We start from the raw sequence: 19527 nt of genomic DNA, 5'->3' as shown, positions 1-19527 counted from the left end.
AAGTCAAAAACAAGAGCAGGGGGCACACGGGGCACTCACACACCAAATCATACACCAACATATAAGGATAGAGACACATGCCAGGCTTTGGCTTAGACAAAACAATGTATGTGATTTATCACACACACACACACACACACACACACACACACACACACACACACACACACACACACACACACACACAAACACACACACACACACACACACACACACACCACCTGACTGTTGTAAACAATAGTAGCCTTCACAGATATTTTTCAAATGCAGCCAGGCTTGTTCAATGTAGAATGGGTGGCAGTCACACGAAAACACCACACACACACATACACACTGCAACTCTACCTCTATATTGTCAACTGGGCTAGGCCCTCACGGTTACCATAGCAGCCTGGCCCCTCCCTCCTTCCCTGCAGGGGAGGTGTTTTGAAAGTTCACGGCGTGTTTGTGCGTGTGTGGGGTGCAGAGAGAAAGAGGCAAAGGGGCGTGGAGGCCGAGAAAAGTGCAGGAATTAGTTTACACCTCTCTCCAGTTGCAACAAGTGGCAGCAGCAGCAGCAGCAGCATCCGAGAGTCTGCAAAACTTTCCCGTGTGCCTCTAAGACACGCAGTCACTGCGGGACACACGACCACCCGTGAGCCATGGAAGAAGAAGCGCCCCACGCCGAGCCCAGCAGCAGCGCCTCTGGCAGCACCCACACCATCCCGCAGCCCGAGGGCAGCCCCCAGCCCGAGAGCAGCCAGCAGTCCGAGAACCCGGAGCTCCTCATCCCGAGCTTCTGCCCGGCGTCCTCCCCGCCCACCTCGTCCTCTCCGACCCCGACCCCGACCGGTACCCTCTCCAGGTTCGGCTTTAAAATGCCAACCAGCCCGGGCGCGGTCGCCCCTGGGAGCCCGGTGGACCGCGGACAGGTGAGCGCAATAACGGTGGTGGCGCTGCTGGACAAGCTGGTAAACATGATGGAGGCGGTGCAGGACAACCAGCAGCGGATGGAGCAGCGGCAGGCCGACCTGGAGAACGCGGTGCAGAGCGTGCAGGGCGACGTGACCCGCTTGACCAAGAACCACCTCACCACCGCCTTAAACGTGGACAAGCTGCTGGAGCGCTCTCGCAAAACCAGCGGGCACTTGAAGGAAGTGAGGGTGCGCCTGGACAAGCAGGCGGTGCAGGTGAAGAAGCTGGAGAACAACCACAGCCACCTGCTGAAGAGGAACCACTTCAAAGTGCTCATCTTCCAGGTAAGGGAAGCACAAAGAAACACTAACGTTGTGTCCAAGACGCACAGACAGCATTCCAGCCAAAATAAACGCCCCTTTGTGCTAATTTTAAAGGTGCAGTCCCCCGAGTTTTTATATGAAGCTCGTTTTATTCACAAACTCTAAGTCCAAGTCTGTAAACGCAGCCAGACAGTTAATTTAGTTGCATGAGCTGGAATACTGCACACTCTGAAAATGTAACGCTGGTGGCGTTATAGTGACGTCAGCACGGTCCCTTCACCTGGGTTTAAAACAGTATCTGAAGCAGAGCAAAATATGGCGTTACAAACAGAGACATGATCAGGCAGGGAGACGTAGCACTAAACGCATCATGAATTCAGCAACAACAAAGATGGTTTGGAAGGAAAATGTCAAAAGGAGGGGAAAAAATCATTTTTATAACCTTTATTTTGGGGTAAAGTCGGCAGATTTCTAAGCACTATTTATCAGATTTGACAAATTTGTGGTTCCTATGCGTGCCATTTTTATGACCTGGTAATATTCCAAAATAACTGCCCAAACAAGTGTCTGGATGCATTTCAAGATGGCGGCAGAGTGGTGAGACCTGCTCCTAGAAGGAAAACGGAGGGAAAAAATGAGAACATCTTCAGTGTAACTCGAGTAACCTTTTAAATTGTTTAAAACTCAGTGTTCAATGGTTGGACTACTGCTTTAAGGTAGATGAGTGAACTTGTGTGTGTTGGCTTTATTTGCATTTACATTTGACTGCAGTTTTGGGTGTGTTTGGTTGTGTGCACACTCGCCATGTGCCTGGTTGGCACTGACACGTGACGAGTCGTAAGTGATTTGCGACATTTTCATTTTCAGCTCTGCAAAACTTGCGGAGCAGGCTTTTAAACAAACACGTGTGCACATTAAAAGAAGTCTGAGCGAAAAACCAACGCAAAATATAATCAGATTATTTATGAGTTGAGGCCCTTTCGAGTACATTTGAGTCCTGTTTGTGAGGAGAAGGGTGTGTCTGGGAATGGAGCTGCACAGGATAATAGAGGAGGGCTCAGAATCTAACTTTAAGTGGATCTGTTTACACCCCACAGTCATAATTCAGAGAGACAAGTGGTTTCTTTGGATGGATTTCCCACTTTTACTGCCATATCACACCTGTACTCAGGCAAGGAAAAAAAGTTCTCCACTTTCTGTAATTCCAGGAGATGGTTTCGAGTGAAAACTATGACTAATGGTTCTTCACCTAAACCGTCCCTCACTTGTCAAGGAACATTAAAAGAACTGAAAATTGTTTTCCATACATTGTTGCGCCGACTGATGATTGCTGCGTGGCTGTGGGAGTCTTCGTGCATGGTTTTTCACGTGTGCGTGGGTACCTGTGAGCATGTGTGTACTAGTTTGTGCCCAGGTAGTGAAAAGGGGGGGGTGGTGGGAGGGGGCACTGTTGACACAGCCAGAGCCTCGGCAAGCTTTTAACCGCTGTTGTTATCTGGTTTCCCAGGTACTGAGGCTCTGTTGTTCAAACGCAGCAGGTGCCAAGATCGTTTAGTATGTATGTGCTAGAAGGGAGTGACTTGTTGCTTTGGAGATAATGAGAGTGGACAGTGCTGCTGGCTTTCGATGCACCGTCAAATTGCATGTGCTCGAGTTTCTCTCACCTAAGCAGCATATAAATGAGCACGAGTAGAGTTTCTGTTGTTATTTTGGGTTCTGCTTAAAATGTTCCTTCATTTTCCCCCCAATTTCACGTCAGGCTAAGAGGTGGAGTGTTTGCAGATGGGTGTAGAAAGACTAGGAATGACCTTAAGGGCGTGTGTGCAAAACATGTGCATTCTTGCAACTTGCCCAGTGGATGTCATGCTGATATGTTGGGTCAGGTGTATACAGCTCCAGAGCTTGTAAATGACACTCAGAGTGCCCCCAGGGGAGTGGGTAGTAAAAGAAGTTAAATGCAGCCCTTCTTCCTTCACCTGTTTTGACTCTTCCATCGCTTTACACCTCTCCTAATCTCTCTTATTTGGTACCAGTAGGTCCATATTTTCTCCATCTAGTGCTGTACTCTGTTTTTTGTCTGGTATCTTTTTATCTGCTCTGTTTCACTCCCGGTTTCTGTTTTTTAAACTAAATCCACCTTTTTTTTCCCCTTCTCTCTCTCTGGTCAAACCACCTGTCCTGGTTCCCTGAAACTTCGCTAAAGCACATGCCACACGTCTCACGCTGCTCTTTGATATTTTGCCGCCCACACTAGAGCCAAACTTTCTTCTATTCACCTCCCTGCTCTGCAGAATTGATCCAAAACCCTGTACGTGCTAGATGAGGCGGAAACACAGAGGGCTGTTGGTTAAATGCCCTCAGTTGCACGGAGCAGGGGTCCCATACTAGCTTTGGCCGCGGTCGGTCAGAAATGGCAGCGATTTCTGCTGCATTCCTGCGCATAACGAGGACTAACGAGGTCTTAATTACTGCTGCTTGGGCTTTGTTTGTTTTGTGCATCAGTGCTTTTCCTGTCTCCGCACCGCCCTCCCATCTCCAGGCCTTTTGTTGCTGTGTGCGCACACACATGCACACACGCAAAACAGACAGTTCCAAGTCATCAGAGATTCCGCTGTGTACAGTGTCAAGACTGTTTTGGTAATTTCTCTTTGGAGAGGTAAAACGTTGGATCGCAAAAATTTCTTTTCCTATTATTCGTCACATAGGCGCGCTTCAAAGGCTCATTACCTGAGGGGTCTTGGAGATCTTATAGCTTATCTGAATTTGCATCTCTGTGGCACGCTACATGAAACGCGCTGTATTTGGAATTTAATTTGCTGCGACAGAAAAGTCATTTATTCTAAGTAGATCATAACGCTCCCATCTGTGTTTATTTCACTGTGGAATAGCCTTGCAACAACCACGTCAACCTCTGTGGCAAATTGAATTTGAGCGGCGTGAGGGTTTTATTTGTTCTGTCACTTTGCATGTGTGCAGAGCTTTGCTGTATATTTAGCAGCGAGAGTACAGCTGTGCTTCTTTCCTCGAAGGGATGGGAAAGGGGATGTTCGGCGATTGTCTGGGTTTGCAGGATCGCTAATCGCAGAGAGCCAGTGGGAGCAACAGAAGCCCCGTCTCTCACACCGTCACACTTACATGACCTATCAAAGAACCTTCATATCGCTCTGCGAGGAAAGACAAACAGGCTCTCAGGCCAGAATAAACACACTTACTGTGTTTTGCTGCTGTCAACTGGACAAAACGTTCATGTAGTTATATTCACTCTTTTCGCATCGGCTAGAAACCTCTTTACCACCTTTTACCATTTGATTGATTGGTTTAGAGTTTGTCATTTTCATTTTGTTTGCTTTGCTACCGGTTGATTTGGAGCCTTTATACAGCGACACAAGGTTGTGACTTAATCTCAGCTTTCCAAACAGGAAGAAAAGGTTGTTTTCTTTTGCTTTGTTATTCTCTAAAAGGGAGGAAAAACGGGTAACGTTCCAAGCCCTGCACTGTAACTGTACTGGTAGTTCAAAGAAGCTGAATGAGCAGGGTTGGAAAAAAATCAAAACGGTAGTAGTTGTAGTGCACAACTTTAAACTCTTATTCAAGTCCCAAATTGTATATTCAAGTGAACTGTGACACAACAGACAAGAAAAAACCTTCAAGCTGAACTCAGGGTGGCTCTCTTATTAGCTTTCCTTATAAAATCTGTTTTCTAACAAGAGTAATTAGATATTTGAGTGCAACTGGAGTACGTATTGTGTATGTTCACAGTATTTTTACAGGTTGGAGCAGGAAGCTGTCTGCAGGCTACAGTCGAGGTTTGTTGTATGTCTCCCTCTTTGACGTGGTCGATCTCACCACGTTATGGCTGAAAGCCGTGCTAGCTGTTTCAGTGCATTCAGACCTGCTGTGCATACATGCCGCAGATGTTGAATACAGCAAAGGTGTAGTTAAAGTGAGTAACTAGTTACGTTACTTTATGCAGCCATGGGTAAAGACAAAATCATCTACAGTGCAGGGAAAGGAGGTTGAAGTAATATTTGGCTTTCTTAGCAACTAATAGTGTAAGTTCAGAACTTTTTGTCAGATTGAAGATGGAACCGCAAACGTTCAGTCACAAGATGAGTCCACATCTCGGAAGATCCAAGTGATGACATTTTTTGTCCTTTTAGTTTTATTAAGGCCTCAGTCAGGTAGCCCTGTAGACCCCCGTCACACCCCGGGCACAAGTGTATTCTCTGATCGTTTGCCGATTGGTCACAAAGAATGTGCTGGACCTTGTGCTACAACCAACGTGCAACTTTTACTTTGAAGACAAATGTTGTTACTTTTTCACATTTCAGTTTTAGTGCCTCTTACCAAGTAGTTTGAGTGTTTGCAGATAAATAAGCTTCTTCCATGCAAACTACTGACCACCACATCACTCTGCTTGCAACCCACCAATGCAGCACCATACACCTCTTTGCAACCAGTTTCATGCTAGTAACTACTAGCAACCACTCGCATTCCCTAGGAACAGGTGGTTGCCAGATGATCATCAGCACATCTGTAGGCCTTTGTGACTGAGGCCTAAAGTTAACCATTTGCAAACCTGCATTAATGTTTTATTCTGAATCGTACTTGGTTGAGGAATGGGGCTTAAATAGCTGTTGGATGTATTGCGTCCATTGTTTGGCTTAGTTCTCAACCAGTTTTCCGGTTTATCCTTTAACTGTACTTTTTTTAATATTAAACCCAACACAATGACTCTGTATGGCTGATTAGTATAACTATCATGAGTTTTGCTGAATAATTATGGTTAATTATTGTAATTACATACACACGTTTCTTGTGCTTTCATAGAATCACTTTAATAAAAAGGCTCGTCAGAAGCTCACTAATACTGAGGATTGTGCTTCTTTGCTTGGCTCACCAGCAGAATATCTGAAGCTATTTACGGAGATGATGGCTGTAATCTAATGTTACATAATACACAAGTAACTATACAATACATCTTCTCCAAATTGCTCCATTAGTGACTTTATTAGTAATGTTATACATGTACAATGATGATAAAGGGCAATAAAGAGCTATTCTGTTCTATTGTATAATACATGCTCATACTCAACAGTAAGCGAGTAACACTGCAACTCAAGCTGAGCACAAGTTTAATTTAAAATCAAAGTCTTATTTTCCCATTTCTTTAAGCAACAGGTGGGTGTGGTGGCTTTGCAGTTGTGGAAAAGTTACTTTAAACAGAACTGATTTTAAATGTGACTGACAGATAAGATCTGTTATCATGTTCCAGTTCAACAGATAGGAAATGGATTAATAAAGCTCATGACTCAAATTACATGTGTGCGTTTTTTTGCCTCTTACGAATCAACATGTGATAATGCATTTTGCACAAAATGTAGATTTTTGGCTACATTTGGCTGTAAATTGAATTAGACCACATGTACAATGCTGACATTTCTAGATAGGAATCATGTGATCACGAGTATGACTTGTGTCCTCTACAGTGAGATTTTTTTTTTCTGTTAGGAATATTTTTAGAAAGTGCTGTTTGAAGCAAGACTCTAAAGAGTAAAACTGGTCTCAGTGATAATAGTCTCAAATGGGTGTGCAGCCTTTAAGGCGTGCTTTCTAGTTGAATAATGAACTATGTTTACAGCATGGGTTCTCGCTTTGTTATCATTCTTTCTTTTCCTTTGGGGTTCATTCCTCAGATAATCCTCTGGCTTTTTCCTGACAGCAAAAAATAAAAATGGCAGAACTGCGAGTAAGGGATAAATATAGAGTGAAAAATGATAGGAAGTCAGAAAAAAAGGCAAAGTGAATACGTGGCCTGCAATTGTCAGTTAATGATAGTATAAGAACGAGTGTGGAGATTATACAGAAGTTTGTAAATGAGCAAACCCCATGCATCAGAATGGGGATCTATTACCTTAAGTGCTTACTTTTATTCCTGATGTAACATTCAGGTTTGACGAGTCGGCTCAACAGTTTCAGCCTCTGAGGCAAAGGCAAGTTTGCAACCGCAGAATGTTTGAGTAAAATAGCATCTGTAACAGCTTTAATAACGCAGAAAAGAGGTGGTAACATTAGAGCCTGGATGGGTATCTGCAACTGACTGATACTGTATGACTGATAATCTGGTCTGACTGTTTAATTTATGATATTTTTGCAGTAAAGTCATGCTTGCAGACATACAACAAAGGTAGTAGTCTCTCAGTGTATTGCATGATGCAATGCACGTCTTTATTTGGGAAGCGCCGGGAGCATTTTCCATGATATCTCAGATTATTAATAAGGTAATGAAGCTCAGTGTTTCCATCACCGTGGATTTAGAAGGGTGCCCCATCTTCCCAGTTGGACATCCCTCCAGGAAACTGAAGGCAAAAAAGTGGATTGTGTGCACTTCTTGAATTTCTGTGCGGTGTACAGTTTCACTAGTTTTTGTGCTCTTGGTTTCAGTGTGTATATGTCAGTTTCATGATATGCTCTGTTACAAGATGCCCATCACCTTCTATCATGTCCATGTAGAGCAAAGGAGAGACCACTGAAGTGAGGAGGAAGTTACTGGAGTTGAAACTGCCTTATAATCTCACTGCTAGTGCAGCAAAAGCTTCTCAGCAACTGCTGATCAGTGTAAAACATGGAAAGACTGAAGCTCTTCTACTTAATCGAATTAAAAGGGAGGGGGAAGAAACTAAATACAAAAGAAACGGAACATTTTGGTTTGTTAATAATGTGCACTTATTTAATTTATATGGCTGGCTGCCAAAGCTGCCACTTGTGTCCTCTGCTCTCTGTTTCACAATGTGTGTAAAGCCCCACCCTGCCCACACATTGAACTAAGTACAGACTAAGGGTAATGTCACCTTTTTGACAGGTTTTGACATGTCACTATATGTCAGCAAAAACGTGTGTGTGATGACATTACTGTAGATTTATTTATTTTTTCCAAGAGTAGCTTTGCTTCCATTGCAAATCCAATAATTGAGTTCAGGAAAGCGCTTGTAGCGTTATTCCTAGTAGGCCTTTGAGGGGTAAAGAGTCGTTTGCCGTTTCTGACTTTTGTGATCTGTCTAATCCCTTCTTTTAGGCCTCTACATTCATGCCCGGAAGAGAGACAACAATAACTATTTTGTTCTCATTCCTCTGCTCTTAAACGGAATGTGAAAATTTGACATGTTAGCATTCCTGTCTGTACTGCGGACTCATGTGCCCTTTAACCTTTGTATGGAGTAAACATTGTGACAAATAGAGAGCCTTATCAAAAATGCTCCCACAGCCCTTATCAAACAATGGTTTTGATACACACGCACACACACAATGAGCTTTGTGTGAAGAAGGATCTTGAGAGATTCGAACAAAAAAGCAAAGGGGGGTTAACACAAGAGTGCAAACTAGTGAAGATATTATTTAGCACTCTGCATCATTCTCTGTTGGGTAGATTGTGCTAAACTTTGGGATCTGGTTGATGCAGAGGAAGTACAATAAGCGACAAGGCTCCAGAGATCAAGTCAATAATGGGTTTGTATAATGGATACGAGGCCATAGGTGAATTAATTAGGACTGGAGAGCTTATGTGACAGAATATGAAGCGCATCAGCAGCCAAAGTGCACTCACGGTTGTCCTGTAAATAATAGGTTGTGTCAACAGGTTTCCTCAACATCATCATTTATGTCAACAGCAATAATGGCAGCTTCTCTAGACTGCCACAGCTTCCATTCTGCCAGCACGTAAGCATGACATCGTGGCTCAATTGGTTATTGTATTGTGCAATTACACAAGCTCGCAGGCCCAGTAAACATGCTGTTTTCTTTTGGTGAGGCAGATATGGGAGGGGTGCAAATGCAAAAGAATGCTCCGAGTTGTTTGCAAAGCTCTGTGGGTATTATGCCAAGGGGCAGGATTCAAAATTGGAGCAAAGTCGTTGATGAGATTTTTTTTTTCTTCTGTTTTTATGATCATGTTTGTCATAATTGATACATATTTGGAATGACGGGCTACAATACAGTCCTTGTTTCTACATTCAGAAGTGAATGTGTAGAGCACAGTGGTATTTTATCAGGTCTCTTGGTAAAATTACAGTCAGAATAGTAGAATTCAATTTCCTTTTCTTCATTTCCTTCCTGTGTCCACAGATGGCTCTTCATTCACACTGGGTTGGAGGGTAGACGGGATGTGAGGTTTTGGAAAAAGCTGGGTAGGGGTGAAAGTGACTGCAAATGTGCGCAATCATGTGAGTTCCAGGTGGACTTGACACTGCTATTGTTCTGGGAATCGACGAGCATGGCTGTGGTGTAATGGACAGTGGTATTGTACAGATAGTGAGGATTGGCAAATTTTGAAACAGTGGGAAGATGGAAATCTTTCACAACTTTGTATTTGACCTTTTGTTTTGACTGTCGAAAAAGGGGGTAAAAAATCTCTGTATCTGGAGCTGTCCATTCTGTGCGAGCAGCACAGAGTCATTCCGCTCTCTCGTCTGTTTATTCTTTTTAAAATAAACTTCCAGATTTCCTCATTCTAAAATTACAAGAGTAACAGAGATTTCTGTGTGAGTGGTGGTGATGCTGTGCCCTCTCATTGCTGCTGTTCCCAGGAGGCCACCTGACTAACTATACCAGCACACCTGCTCCAGCCTCACCTGGTGGAACCCCGTTCAGCTGAAGAGCCAGAAAAACACACATTTAATTGCTGTGTGCTTTGGTGTCCTGATTATTTTCTTTCCGTGAGCTATTAATGGTGAAGTTTGCCAATAAGGTCTAAACAGAAACTCCAGTTGAGGTTCATGTGAATGTCGAGAAAGCCAAAGACTGGATTTGTCCTCTGAGGTCCATCCTGTGCTTTCTGAATATGTGAACGGATGTTTGTATTCACGTGCACGCATATGTAAACTAAGAGGAGAGAAGAGATACAAAAGAAACAGTATAGGATGTCATGGTGCATGCGGTGTAAACATGAAGTCACTCATCCAGTAATGCGAGCCCAGTTCACTTCTTTCACTCAGTTGCAACTCTGCCTTTCCCCACCCTGATCTCTTTATCTGAGTACAGCAAGTGACTCTTGAAGCTTAGCAACATGTTGCATGCTTGCAATTAGATTGTAACTCTACCCTCCAACTTGTCCTGTCACCATTGCTACTTTTGTTAAAAAACATGTCCCAGGAAAAACCGTATTGTTTGGTAGCATGGGTGACATGTTAATGAATTAATACAACCTTTCAAAGAGCAGTGAATTATCAAACATTGCATATAGAGGGCCTCTGTGGATGCCTGTTCAGTTGTCTCTGGTGGTGAATTAAGAGTTGAATTAAGAAAAACTCCTTCTAATCCACTCCTTGATAACAAAATGTATTGAGTCCTGCTTTTTGACTGGGCAGTTAAAACCTAGCTGCCTTGATAGAGGTAACAAAGACAAAATCAAAATGATGTTTCTTCTTTCATTTGGCTCTAATGCAAAACAGCAGAGATGTGGAGAGCTCTGAACCCAATCTTTTCAACTTTCTGAGTAGAAATAGGCAGCTGACAGAGGGAGGGGAAGAAACATGAGCTTTAGGTACTGGTAATGTGTTATCTTCACTGCACCTACTTTGATGTCTCTTCAGCTTCTCTAGGACTTGAGGTTGACTTCAATAGTGAGTCAACATGCTTACCTTACTTACTTACCCTTGGCATTTAACCCTGTTTGTGCTATTGGTGCCCTTTGACATATTTTAATGTAATCAGGGAGTCTGTGCTTCAGTTTTGTTGACTGACGTGCAGAATTTTATTCTTAATCTACTACTAGTTTTAAGTCTAGGCTGCACTAATAATAGTGTAAATCTGTAAATACAGAGTCAATAAAACAATCGATGACATAATGGATAATTCTGTCTTTAGCTCATCTAGCCAAAATACCAATGAGCTCATGTCATAGCAAAGTATCTAGTAATCTGTCCACAGTTCACAAGAATATCTATTCTTTCTACACTTGTACAAAGTGATCACCTAATGGATCATCCAAAATGTGCCCAAGGTCACAGTTGTTGTTTTATAGGCAATATTCCGTGAATTACTATGGTGTGTGGTGTTCATGTCTGTGGAGGAGCTGTCTGAAAACAAGACTGAAAGGAAGGAGGGGAAAAAACATAAGCAGTATGGGAAGGTATGAGAGAAAAACGTGTCTCGGCATGTTCTTTTCCCGTTCATCCCGCGTAGGCGCGGCCCCAAGTCGTAGAAGGGTGGTGAAAATCCTGTAGTGCATTGTGGCATCGTGTAGGCTAAAAGGCTGCTCGTAATTTGACATAAACAAATGTGTGGTCAACAATACGGAGAAAAAAATGTGTTCATGTGCATATATTCAGTCAATGAAATAATTATCTTGACAGGCCTACATGCAACAGTTACATGGGCTCTTGAACTACATTATATAATTATTAGTACAAGATATCTTTGAAGTGTGTGCCCTGTAATGTACAGTAAACTGCCTGTCACACTAAATTAACTTTGTTTTGTGGTTGCTTCCAAATATATTTTAATTATAATGGTTGGCGTCCTACATGGCTGCACACAAACACTCAAACACACATGCTGTATTGCATTCTCGGGGGCTAATGAGCGATTGCTTAGATGGTGCATTAATTAAGAGGGTTCCCAAGAGCCCTGTACCAGAATGCAAGGTCCACACACACACAGGACACTCATGGGTCAAATGGTATTTAGGGAAATTTTGTTTGTTGCTTGCTTGCTAACACTGTTGGGAGCTAATCTGAGGGCAAGCTAATATCACACTATTTTAATATACTTGGGCAGCCAAACAAACCAAAGTTATATCTCAAATTTCATCTCTGGTAGCTCTTATGAGGTACTTCATTACATACATCCATTAATCTGCATTTGAATGCTGGTGTCTAATAAGCGAGTCACATGGCAGCAACTTGGCTCCTGTAGACATGGTCAAGATGACCTGATGAAATTCAGACTGAACAGAATGGGGAAAGAGAGATGATTTTAATCACGTTAAATGCGCCATGGTTATTGGTTGGTCTGAGTATTTCAGAAACTGCTGATTTGCTGGGATTTTCTCATACACCCATCTGCAGAATTTCTGGAGACTGGTCCAAAAAGACAAAGATTTCACTGAGCTTCTCTGAGCAAAATGCTTTGTTGATGTCAGACTTAAGAAGAGAGTGTCCAAGCTGCTTTGAGCTGATAGGAAGGCAGCAGTAACTCAAAACAACCATTCACTACAACCAAGGTATGCGGACGAGGATCTCTAAACGCGCAACACGTCAAATCTTGAAGCAGATGGGCTACAACGACAGAAAACCACACTAGATGCAGACTAGAGGCTACAGTTTGCACGAGCTCACCAAAACTGGACAACAGAAGATTGTAAAAACATTGCCTGGTCTGATTAGTCTTGATTTCTGCTGCGACATTCAGATGGTAAGGTCAGGCCTCTTAGTACAAACTGATCATCTAAATGCCACAGGCTGTTGCTGACTTGAGGAATCTCTGAGGAATGTTTCAGCACCTTGTTGAATCTGTGCCAAAAAGATTTGAGGCGGTTTTAAAAGGAGGTCCAACCCAGTGCTAGTGGTGCAAGTAAAGAAGTGGCTAGTGAGTGTAAATCCACCCAACTTTCTGCTTTTATTCCCATCTATATTCACAAAGTTTTCTAAATAACATGTAGGGCCTAAAATGTAGACGGTAGTTTCTGATTCACGAAGTAATAAAAAGATCCTTTCTTTAAAAGCTACTTCACCCTTATGTGCTGACAAATTGTCCCACAAATCCCAGGTTAAAATTATTACATTAGAAGCACTACAAGCATGTTTATAGCCTGGCACAAACACTGGATTGTCCTCCATAGGTAGTTTACCCCTTCATAACAACTTTAGTTGTTTTAGATTAAGCAATCGCACTGGTTACCCTGTGGTTCTCTATAGAGAGTCCCATAAATATAGCGCAATGTACATTTCTTGGATTTAAAGCCATCTCCATACATTTTGAGCAATGCATGTCTCAGTTAATAACAGTGTTACTGAACAAACTCTTGTAGATTTAGTCACAGGTGGGCTCAGAACTCAGTCTCTGTGTTTAATTTGCCTCCCACACACACTTCAGCACCCACACTGATTACCCCAAACATGTTTGAGCCAAATCACAAAGTCTGTGACGTGCCCAGACTGGTGCAGAGGTGTCAAGATTGAATCTTTAGAAACCTTAACTGCACAGAACAATCAGGGAAGATTAGTGTTTATTACCAGGAAATGCTCCACTGGGGGTCAGGAGAGGCCATATTGGCTCTGATTTTTTTGCTAATCACAGCTGGTCAGATTTTAGATGGGTGCTTAACCCTTAAGAAATCTCATACATCATGCTGATTAAAACTGCCCAACTCAATCTGAAGTGTACACACACGAACAGAGGAGATAAGCACAAAGCCTGGAGCACCATCATCTTCCTAGAAGTGAGATTTCTGGCATTTCTCTGTAATCTCTAATGTGTTTGATTTTTTTTTTTTTTTTTTTTAAGCTGTCACCCTCAGAGCTCCTGGCTATTCTGATTTGTGTGTGCATGAACATGTTTCTGTGGCGGTCCTGCAGTGTCAGACCAGCACCAAAATAGGGCATTCAGATTCTGCCCATTCACGAACAACAATGAAGTGCCACAGAGAACAAAACTGAAAGGGAGAGATTACAGTTAAACCAACTGAGAGGCAGCGGGTAACCAGAGCTGTTCCCCAAGGTGCCACTCTTTGTCTTTTTTTGGGGGGATTTCAAGCCCAAAATCCAGAGTGCATCACAGTTCCCAATTTGTAGGACAGATGGCAACCCTCATTTGTTTTTGAGGGCACTTTTGGGCTGATATTGTTTTTTAAAGAAACGTTTTGGGTTGCATTGAAAGAATTCTTCTATTAAAATGTAATTTTTAAAATTACAGCATTACATATCAATAAGTAACTGGTTAGTTGCGTGATGAAAAGTAAACACCCAAGTGCATTTTTCTTGCACAGGTTGGTTACACAGCCAGCAGGTTATCTACTCTACTGTATATTTAACTCTGAGTCTACTGACTTTACCCCATTGCATAGTAAGTTGATATTTGTAGCATTTTCTGCACCACATAACCAGCGTCAAGCTTGTTATTTTCCTCAGAGTGACACCTTACTTGCAAATAATTACTAGCATTTAAAAAGTAACTATAACTATTATGTAGAATAACAGTGTTTTGTGAAGGGTTACACCTAACACTGGTTGGTGGTGAATAAAGACTTTCTACATTCTCAGATCATGATTTCTTTGAGATTTTGTATTTCTTATAAACATCCCAGAAAGAAATTTCATGAGGTGTAATTTCTTTAGAAATTGCCATATGATTTCTGGAAGCTGTTGTAACTGGCTTGCACTTCTGAAATGAATCTGCTTTATCAACTTTACTCTGTCTATATTGCATTTTATATTCTGAAGCTGTAAAACATGCATTGTTCTTTTCCTTCACCTTAAAAAATGTGTCCCTGGGTTTTCTGGGTGTTGTGCTTTATATAACATGCTGACAGATTTATTGGCTTGGCACACCTCAACTGCGAATCACAGCTGCATGTTTCAGATGAAGCTGGAGATATCAGGCATCTGCAAGGTGGTTAAAAACAGGAGGGCATTACTTACCATTTCACAAAAGCTTTACATAAGTTGTAGTTTAGGTGCTCGGAAAAGCTACGGCAGCAGAACATAGCCTGTCTTCATTTTTTCGGAATGTACAGTTCAGGTGAACACTGCTATATCGTTGACCGGCCGCTATCTGCCTATTCCTAAAGAAGTTGTCATCTACCGATGACAGAGATTGATGCTTATCTGCTATGGCATGACAGATAAACAGCTGAAAGAATTCACTAAGGCTTCATGAAATTCACTTTCCTTCCCACAAAGGATGCAATAAATGACAGCAGAGCATGAATACGTTTAGAAATGGGCCATATACATTTTAAACATTGGGAAATTACGAGCATGCGGCAAATGGTGTGTTTTGGAGTATTTCAGATTTCATGTCACCCAGTTTGGTTGAGTTTGTGCAGAAGATCAGACGAATTCAGAAATGACATTGAAAATGTGAGGATGTTTTCTTGCAAATAAAGAGTTAAATCTTTTGCATACAAACACTGCAATCACAGTAATTTATATTGTTGCAACTGATTGGGCTTTTTAACTAAGGCAAAATTTATTTATATCATGACTCATTTTATAATTATTATCATTTTGCATCTTTTTTATGCATCAACAAAAGGGCTACAGAATTGTACAGAATGGGGCACGTTTTAGGCATTTCAAAGACCTTGTTGTTGGCCTTGTTCCAGTGTGGTTGGCCCAGTCCACTCCAAGAAAGATGCATGGTGGCATTCAACAACAAACCATCCTGATGCTTTAAGCGTTCTCATAATACCCAAGAGCATTCTTTAAAGTGTAGTCATATTTGAATGAAGACTCTTTCTTACGTGCAAGATGCAAAGAAAAAGCTAGTGGTTTCATTTTTTATGATAATATGAGTGGTATTTGGCAGTGGGCAATGTTCAAGAAGCTCAGAAGAGGAACTGCAACACAAATACTTGACTGACAGTCTTGTCTTTTTATTGAGTCACCCTAGTTGCAATAAAAAAAGATTTGTCAAGGTCTCCTCGGGCCCTTTTTTTTTTGTTTTTTCTTTCTTTTGGAAAAGAAATGACCAAAACCGACAAAGACTAGAAAGAGATCTTTATTGTATTTAATATTGTAAGTTTTTTTTTTTTTTTCTAGCCAGAGTTTTATTTTTGGCTTAGTTCAGCTTTACTTTTAGTCAGCTATAAAGGTTAATGGCACCTTTACTGGTTATTATAACTGATATATGTAGATGTTAAAGATCTCAAAAATGTGCTCCTCCACTATTGATCTGTGACCTCACATTACAGTGACAGATTTCCCACAAAGTTCACATATTCAAAGAAATCGATCAACTTAATGTACACGTAATTGCGTCCTTTGAGCAGAACGTGGGAGGGGCTTCATGTGGCTGAAATTACCATATAAGGAACATCCACTCTGACATCATACAGATTGAGGAGCAGAAAAGGGTGTCTTAAAATATGTTCAGAACACTCTGAAACCTGAGGGTTTGGCTCAGAGGGTGTGTGTGTGTGTGTGTGTGTGTGTGTGCGTGTGTGCGCGCGTGCGTGCGTGCGTGCGTGCGTGTGTGTGCGTGTGTCACAAAATAAAGAAAAGCACTCAAAACCATAATGGGTCTGCTTCAAGAAATTATAGAAGTTAATTTAGTCAGTCAGCTCATACATCATGTGTTATGGACTGTAAAGCATTAAAATGCATTTCAAACTTCACACTGTGCTACATTAAATTAGCTCAAAGATGAGAATACAGTGGCGATATTTAGGCTCTTCCAGGGAGGGTTTGTTTATGAGCATTTCAAATGTGTAGTGGGGTATGTCAACCACTGAAGCTTCACCTTCACTCTGCACTCACTCCTGGGTGTGAAAGGATAGGGGCAGGGGTTGGGGGGCACTGAGGCTCATAAATCCCCAGTGGAGGAGAACATTGGCTGTGTATGTGTGTGATAGCATGTTTGTGCACAGATGGGTGGGGACGAAGTCAAACGGAGGCGGGGGAGCTCATAGAAAAAGAGAGTTGAACAAAATGAATGTCTGCATATGGAAACGATTGCTTCTTATTTTACCGGGTTAGTGGTTATCGGTATGTTTATGGATGGGGAGGTCGGCGGTATAAAAGACAGTATGAAGTGTTTGACTGCTGCAAAGAAACAGGTGGAATTCCTCAGGCACCTTGAGGAGAAAATCTGGGAGGCATGCAGAGACTCGTTTCTTCAGTCCTCAGCAGGCTGAGAATATTAAACACAGACGTCAGTTTCCGATGAATCAGAAACAACTGTGCTTAACCAAAAAGTACACAGTAATGTGTGCTTGAAAGTGCAGTTTGAAGCACACCTTCTGTACTTAAATTGTCAGGATGTAGACTGTGGTAGCAATCATCAGTAGATTTAAGTATAAACCAGCCATAGCCAATCCAGACAGCATTAGCGCATTGCTTGTCAGACTTGCCCTTGTTCATAGTTTTCTTTTACTCATCAAAATGATTGCCCTCTTGATAAACTTCTTTCTATCCTTCTGTTTCTCCACCAGGAAGACAATGAGATCCCTACCACTGTGTCAGTCAAGGACTCCCTCAAGACCCCACAACCAAGCCAGTATGATGCAGAATCCACCCGGCCTGCTCCATCTGTTACAGGCTCCACTGATGGCATCCATACCCAAGATGAGGTCCTCCAGAACGTTAACCTGTCCTCCGACGATGAGCTTCCAACACACGAGGAACAAGATAGTCTGGATTGTGAAGGTTTAGGGGCCACTTCCGTATTTTATGAGAGAAGGTCTGACAGGTTCAAACGGTCCAGCCTGAAAAAGGTCGACAGCCTCAAGAAGGCCTTCTCACGCCAGAGCATCGAAAAAAAGATGAGCCAGATCACCACCAAGATTGTGCCACCAGAGAAACGTGAGAAGATCAAGAAGAGCTTCACCCCTAACCACCCCAAGAGCCCAACTGCCAAGAGCTCCTCTTTTAAGGTGTCTCCCATGACCTTCAATGTCAAGAAGGTCAGAGACGGGGAGTCTCCTTCACAAGATGTGCCCAAGTCTATAGGAGGAGCCCACGTAGAGATTCCTCCTTTGGGAAGCATGGATGCCAAGCTCAACCGGGCAGAAGTGCATACCCATGAGGGGGTTGTGGAGGAGATGCTAAGCCCTTCCAGCCCAGAAAGCTTGAAGGCAGAGTTCAATGGAAAAGCATCAAGTGAGATTAATGGTGATCATGTTGCTGGTCTGGCACTTCCAGAGCAAGATGATCTTGGTGTGGATGATGAAGAGGATGAAGAAGAAGAAGAAAAAAAAGAGGAACAGAAAACTCCTGTTGAGACGGCAGCAGATACCCAGATTACCGCAGCGGCAGTTGCTCTGGAGCAAGTTTCTTAATCTGATTGAATTTTGATCACAAGCTCTAGTTGCCCGTTTATTCTTTTCTTTCTCCGATTGCTGAGCACACAGCAGGCACAAATTATCCCTCCACCGCAAACTGTCTCATGTTCTCGTCTTTAGCACCTATTTACACTAGAAATGTCCTCTCGACCTCTCGAGGTAGTCCACCCCCAAACCTTTCCCACAACACTACCTTTAATTATCACCAGAAAAGTCTAAAAACCCTGATGTGGTCAGCAACCCTGGACAGTACTTGTTGTGAAGAGTTCAGATTGAAGCTTCTAGTGCAACTGCTCCATGAACTCTGTAGTTAAGTTGTCCAAATAAGGCAACGTTGCAGAATTTACTCTCTTCAGCTGGTGCCTACCACTTCAATAGGTGCACATCTCCTGGGCACGGGACCAAATACCTCCCTCCTGCTGTGTTTGTCTGCTCCTGGCCCGCTCTTCCTCACTGACAGATAGCTTCTTTTGTTCTTTGTGTTTTTGTGAAAAATAGTAAATCTTTGCCAACCGTGGTTCTGCCCGAAGCCTGGTGAGGCAGTGTGTTGCCAGGTTGTGCAATAGTTGGAATGGGACTTTTCAGCATTTTTTAGTGAAAAGGTCTTGGGGTGGGTTTTTTTTTGTTTGTTTTGTTTTTTTTAAGTAGTGGACTAGAGCTTGTTCACTGAAATCTTAGGCCTATGCTGACCTGATGTAGACTAACAGGTGGTTGTGTCTTGCCTCTTGTCCTTCACTTCGGGTTTTACGCATTGCATATAGTCCCATAGTGAGATCCACTTTCGTCATTCCTAACAATTTAAACATTGACTATCTGAAACACTATTTGAATTACATACTGCTGCCATTTGACTTCTAACAATTATCTGTTGCATCACATAGAAATGAAATGTAATAGATACATTTTAAAACCCTCAGAACATCCTTAAAAAATTGTGGTTATTATGGTTGAATTAAGTTTGAGTTCAGTCACGCTGATGCAAATAAAGCATACGACTGCAGTATAGAAGCTGCTTGAAATGTAGAAGACATCGTTTTAATACTGAGATACTAAGTGTCTCTTTTGGAGAAATGATTATATTTTTCTATGTGAGGCACACTGCTATGCGATAACTGCCTTCAGTACATAAATTAAATGTATCTGTGAGATTTCTGTCATTATGTGATACTTGGGTGATTCTAAAGTGTTTGTCTTGAAGGCGTTCCTAACTTTCATGGTGAAATGTTTACTGGGATTCATATGTTTAAAATGTAAACACTGTTTCATCACTAAAGCCCGTCTGTCTTGTTGCTGCACAGACATTCACCTGCAGTG

General features: G+C 42.3%; 1 protein-coding gene across 1 annotated transcript; it reads left to right on the top strand.

Annotated features, from left to right (window-relative positions):
• The first annotated feature begins 456 nt into the window (after window positions 1–456).
• Window positions 457–18671, top strand: cavin2a (caveolae associated protein 2a). The gene is made up of 2 exons (XM_026145050.2): window positions 457–1238; window positions 17365–18671. Exons 1-2 carry the CDS (start codon window positions 642–644, stop codon window positions 18208–18210), a joined length of 1443 nt encoding a protein of 480 aa, XP_026000835.1. The 5' UTR covers window positions 457–641; the 3' UTR covers window positions 18211–18671.
• Window positions 18672–19527: the final 856 nt, after the last annotated feature.

The sequence above is a fragment of the Astatotilapia calliptera genome, chromosome 16 (assembly GCF_964374335.1).
Source record: "Astatotilapia calliptera chromosome 16, fAstCal68.1, whole genome shotgun sequence".
NCBI lineage: Eukaryota > Metazoa > Chordata > Actinopteri > Cichliformes > Cichlidae > Astatotilapia > Astatotilapia calliptera.
Note: the sequence above shows the minus strand (reverse complement) of the source record. Positions and strands in the feature narration are given on the sequence as shown.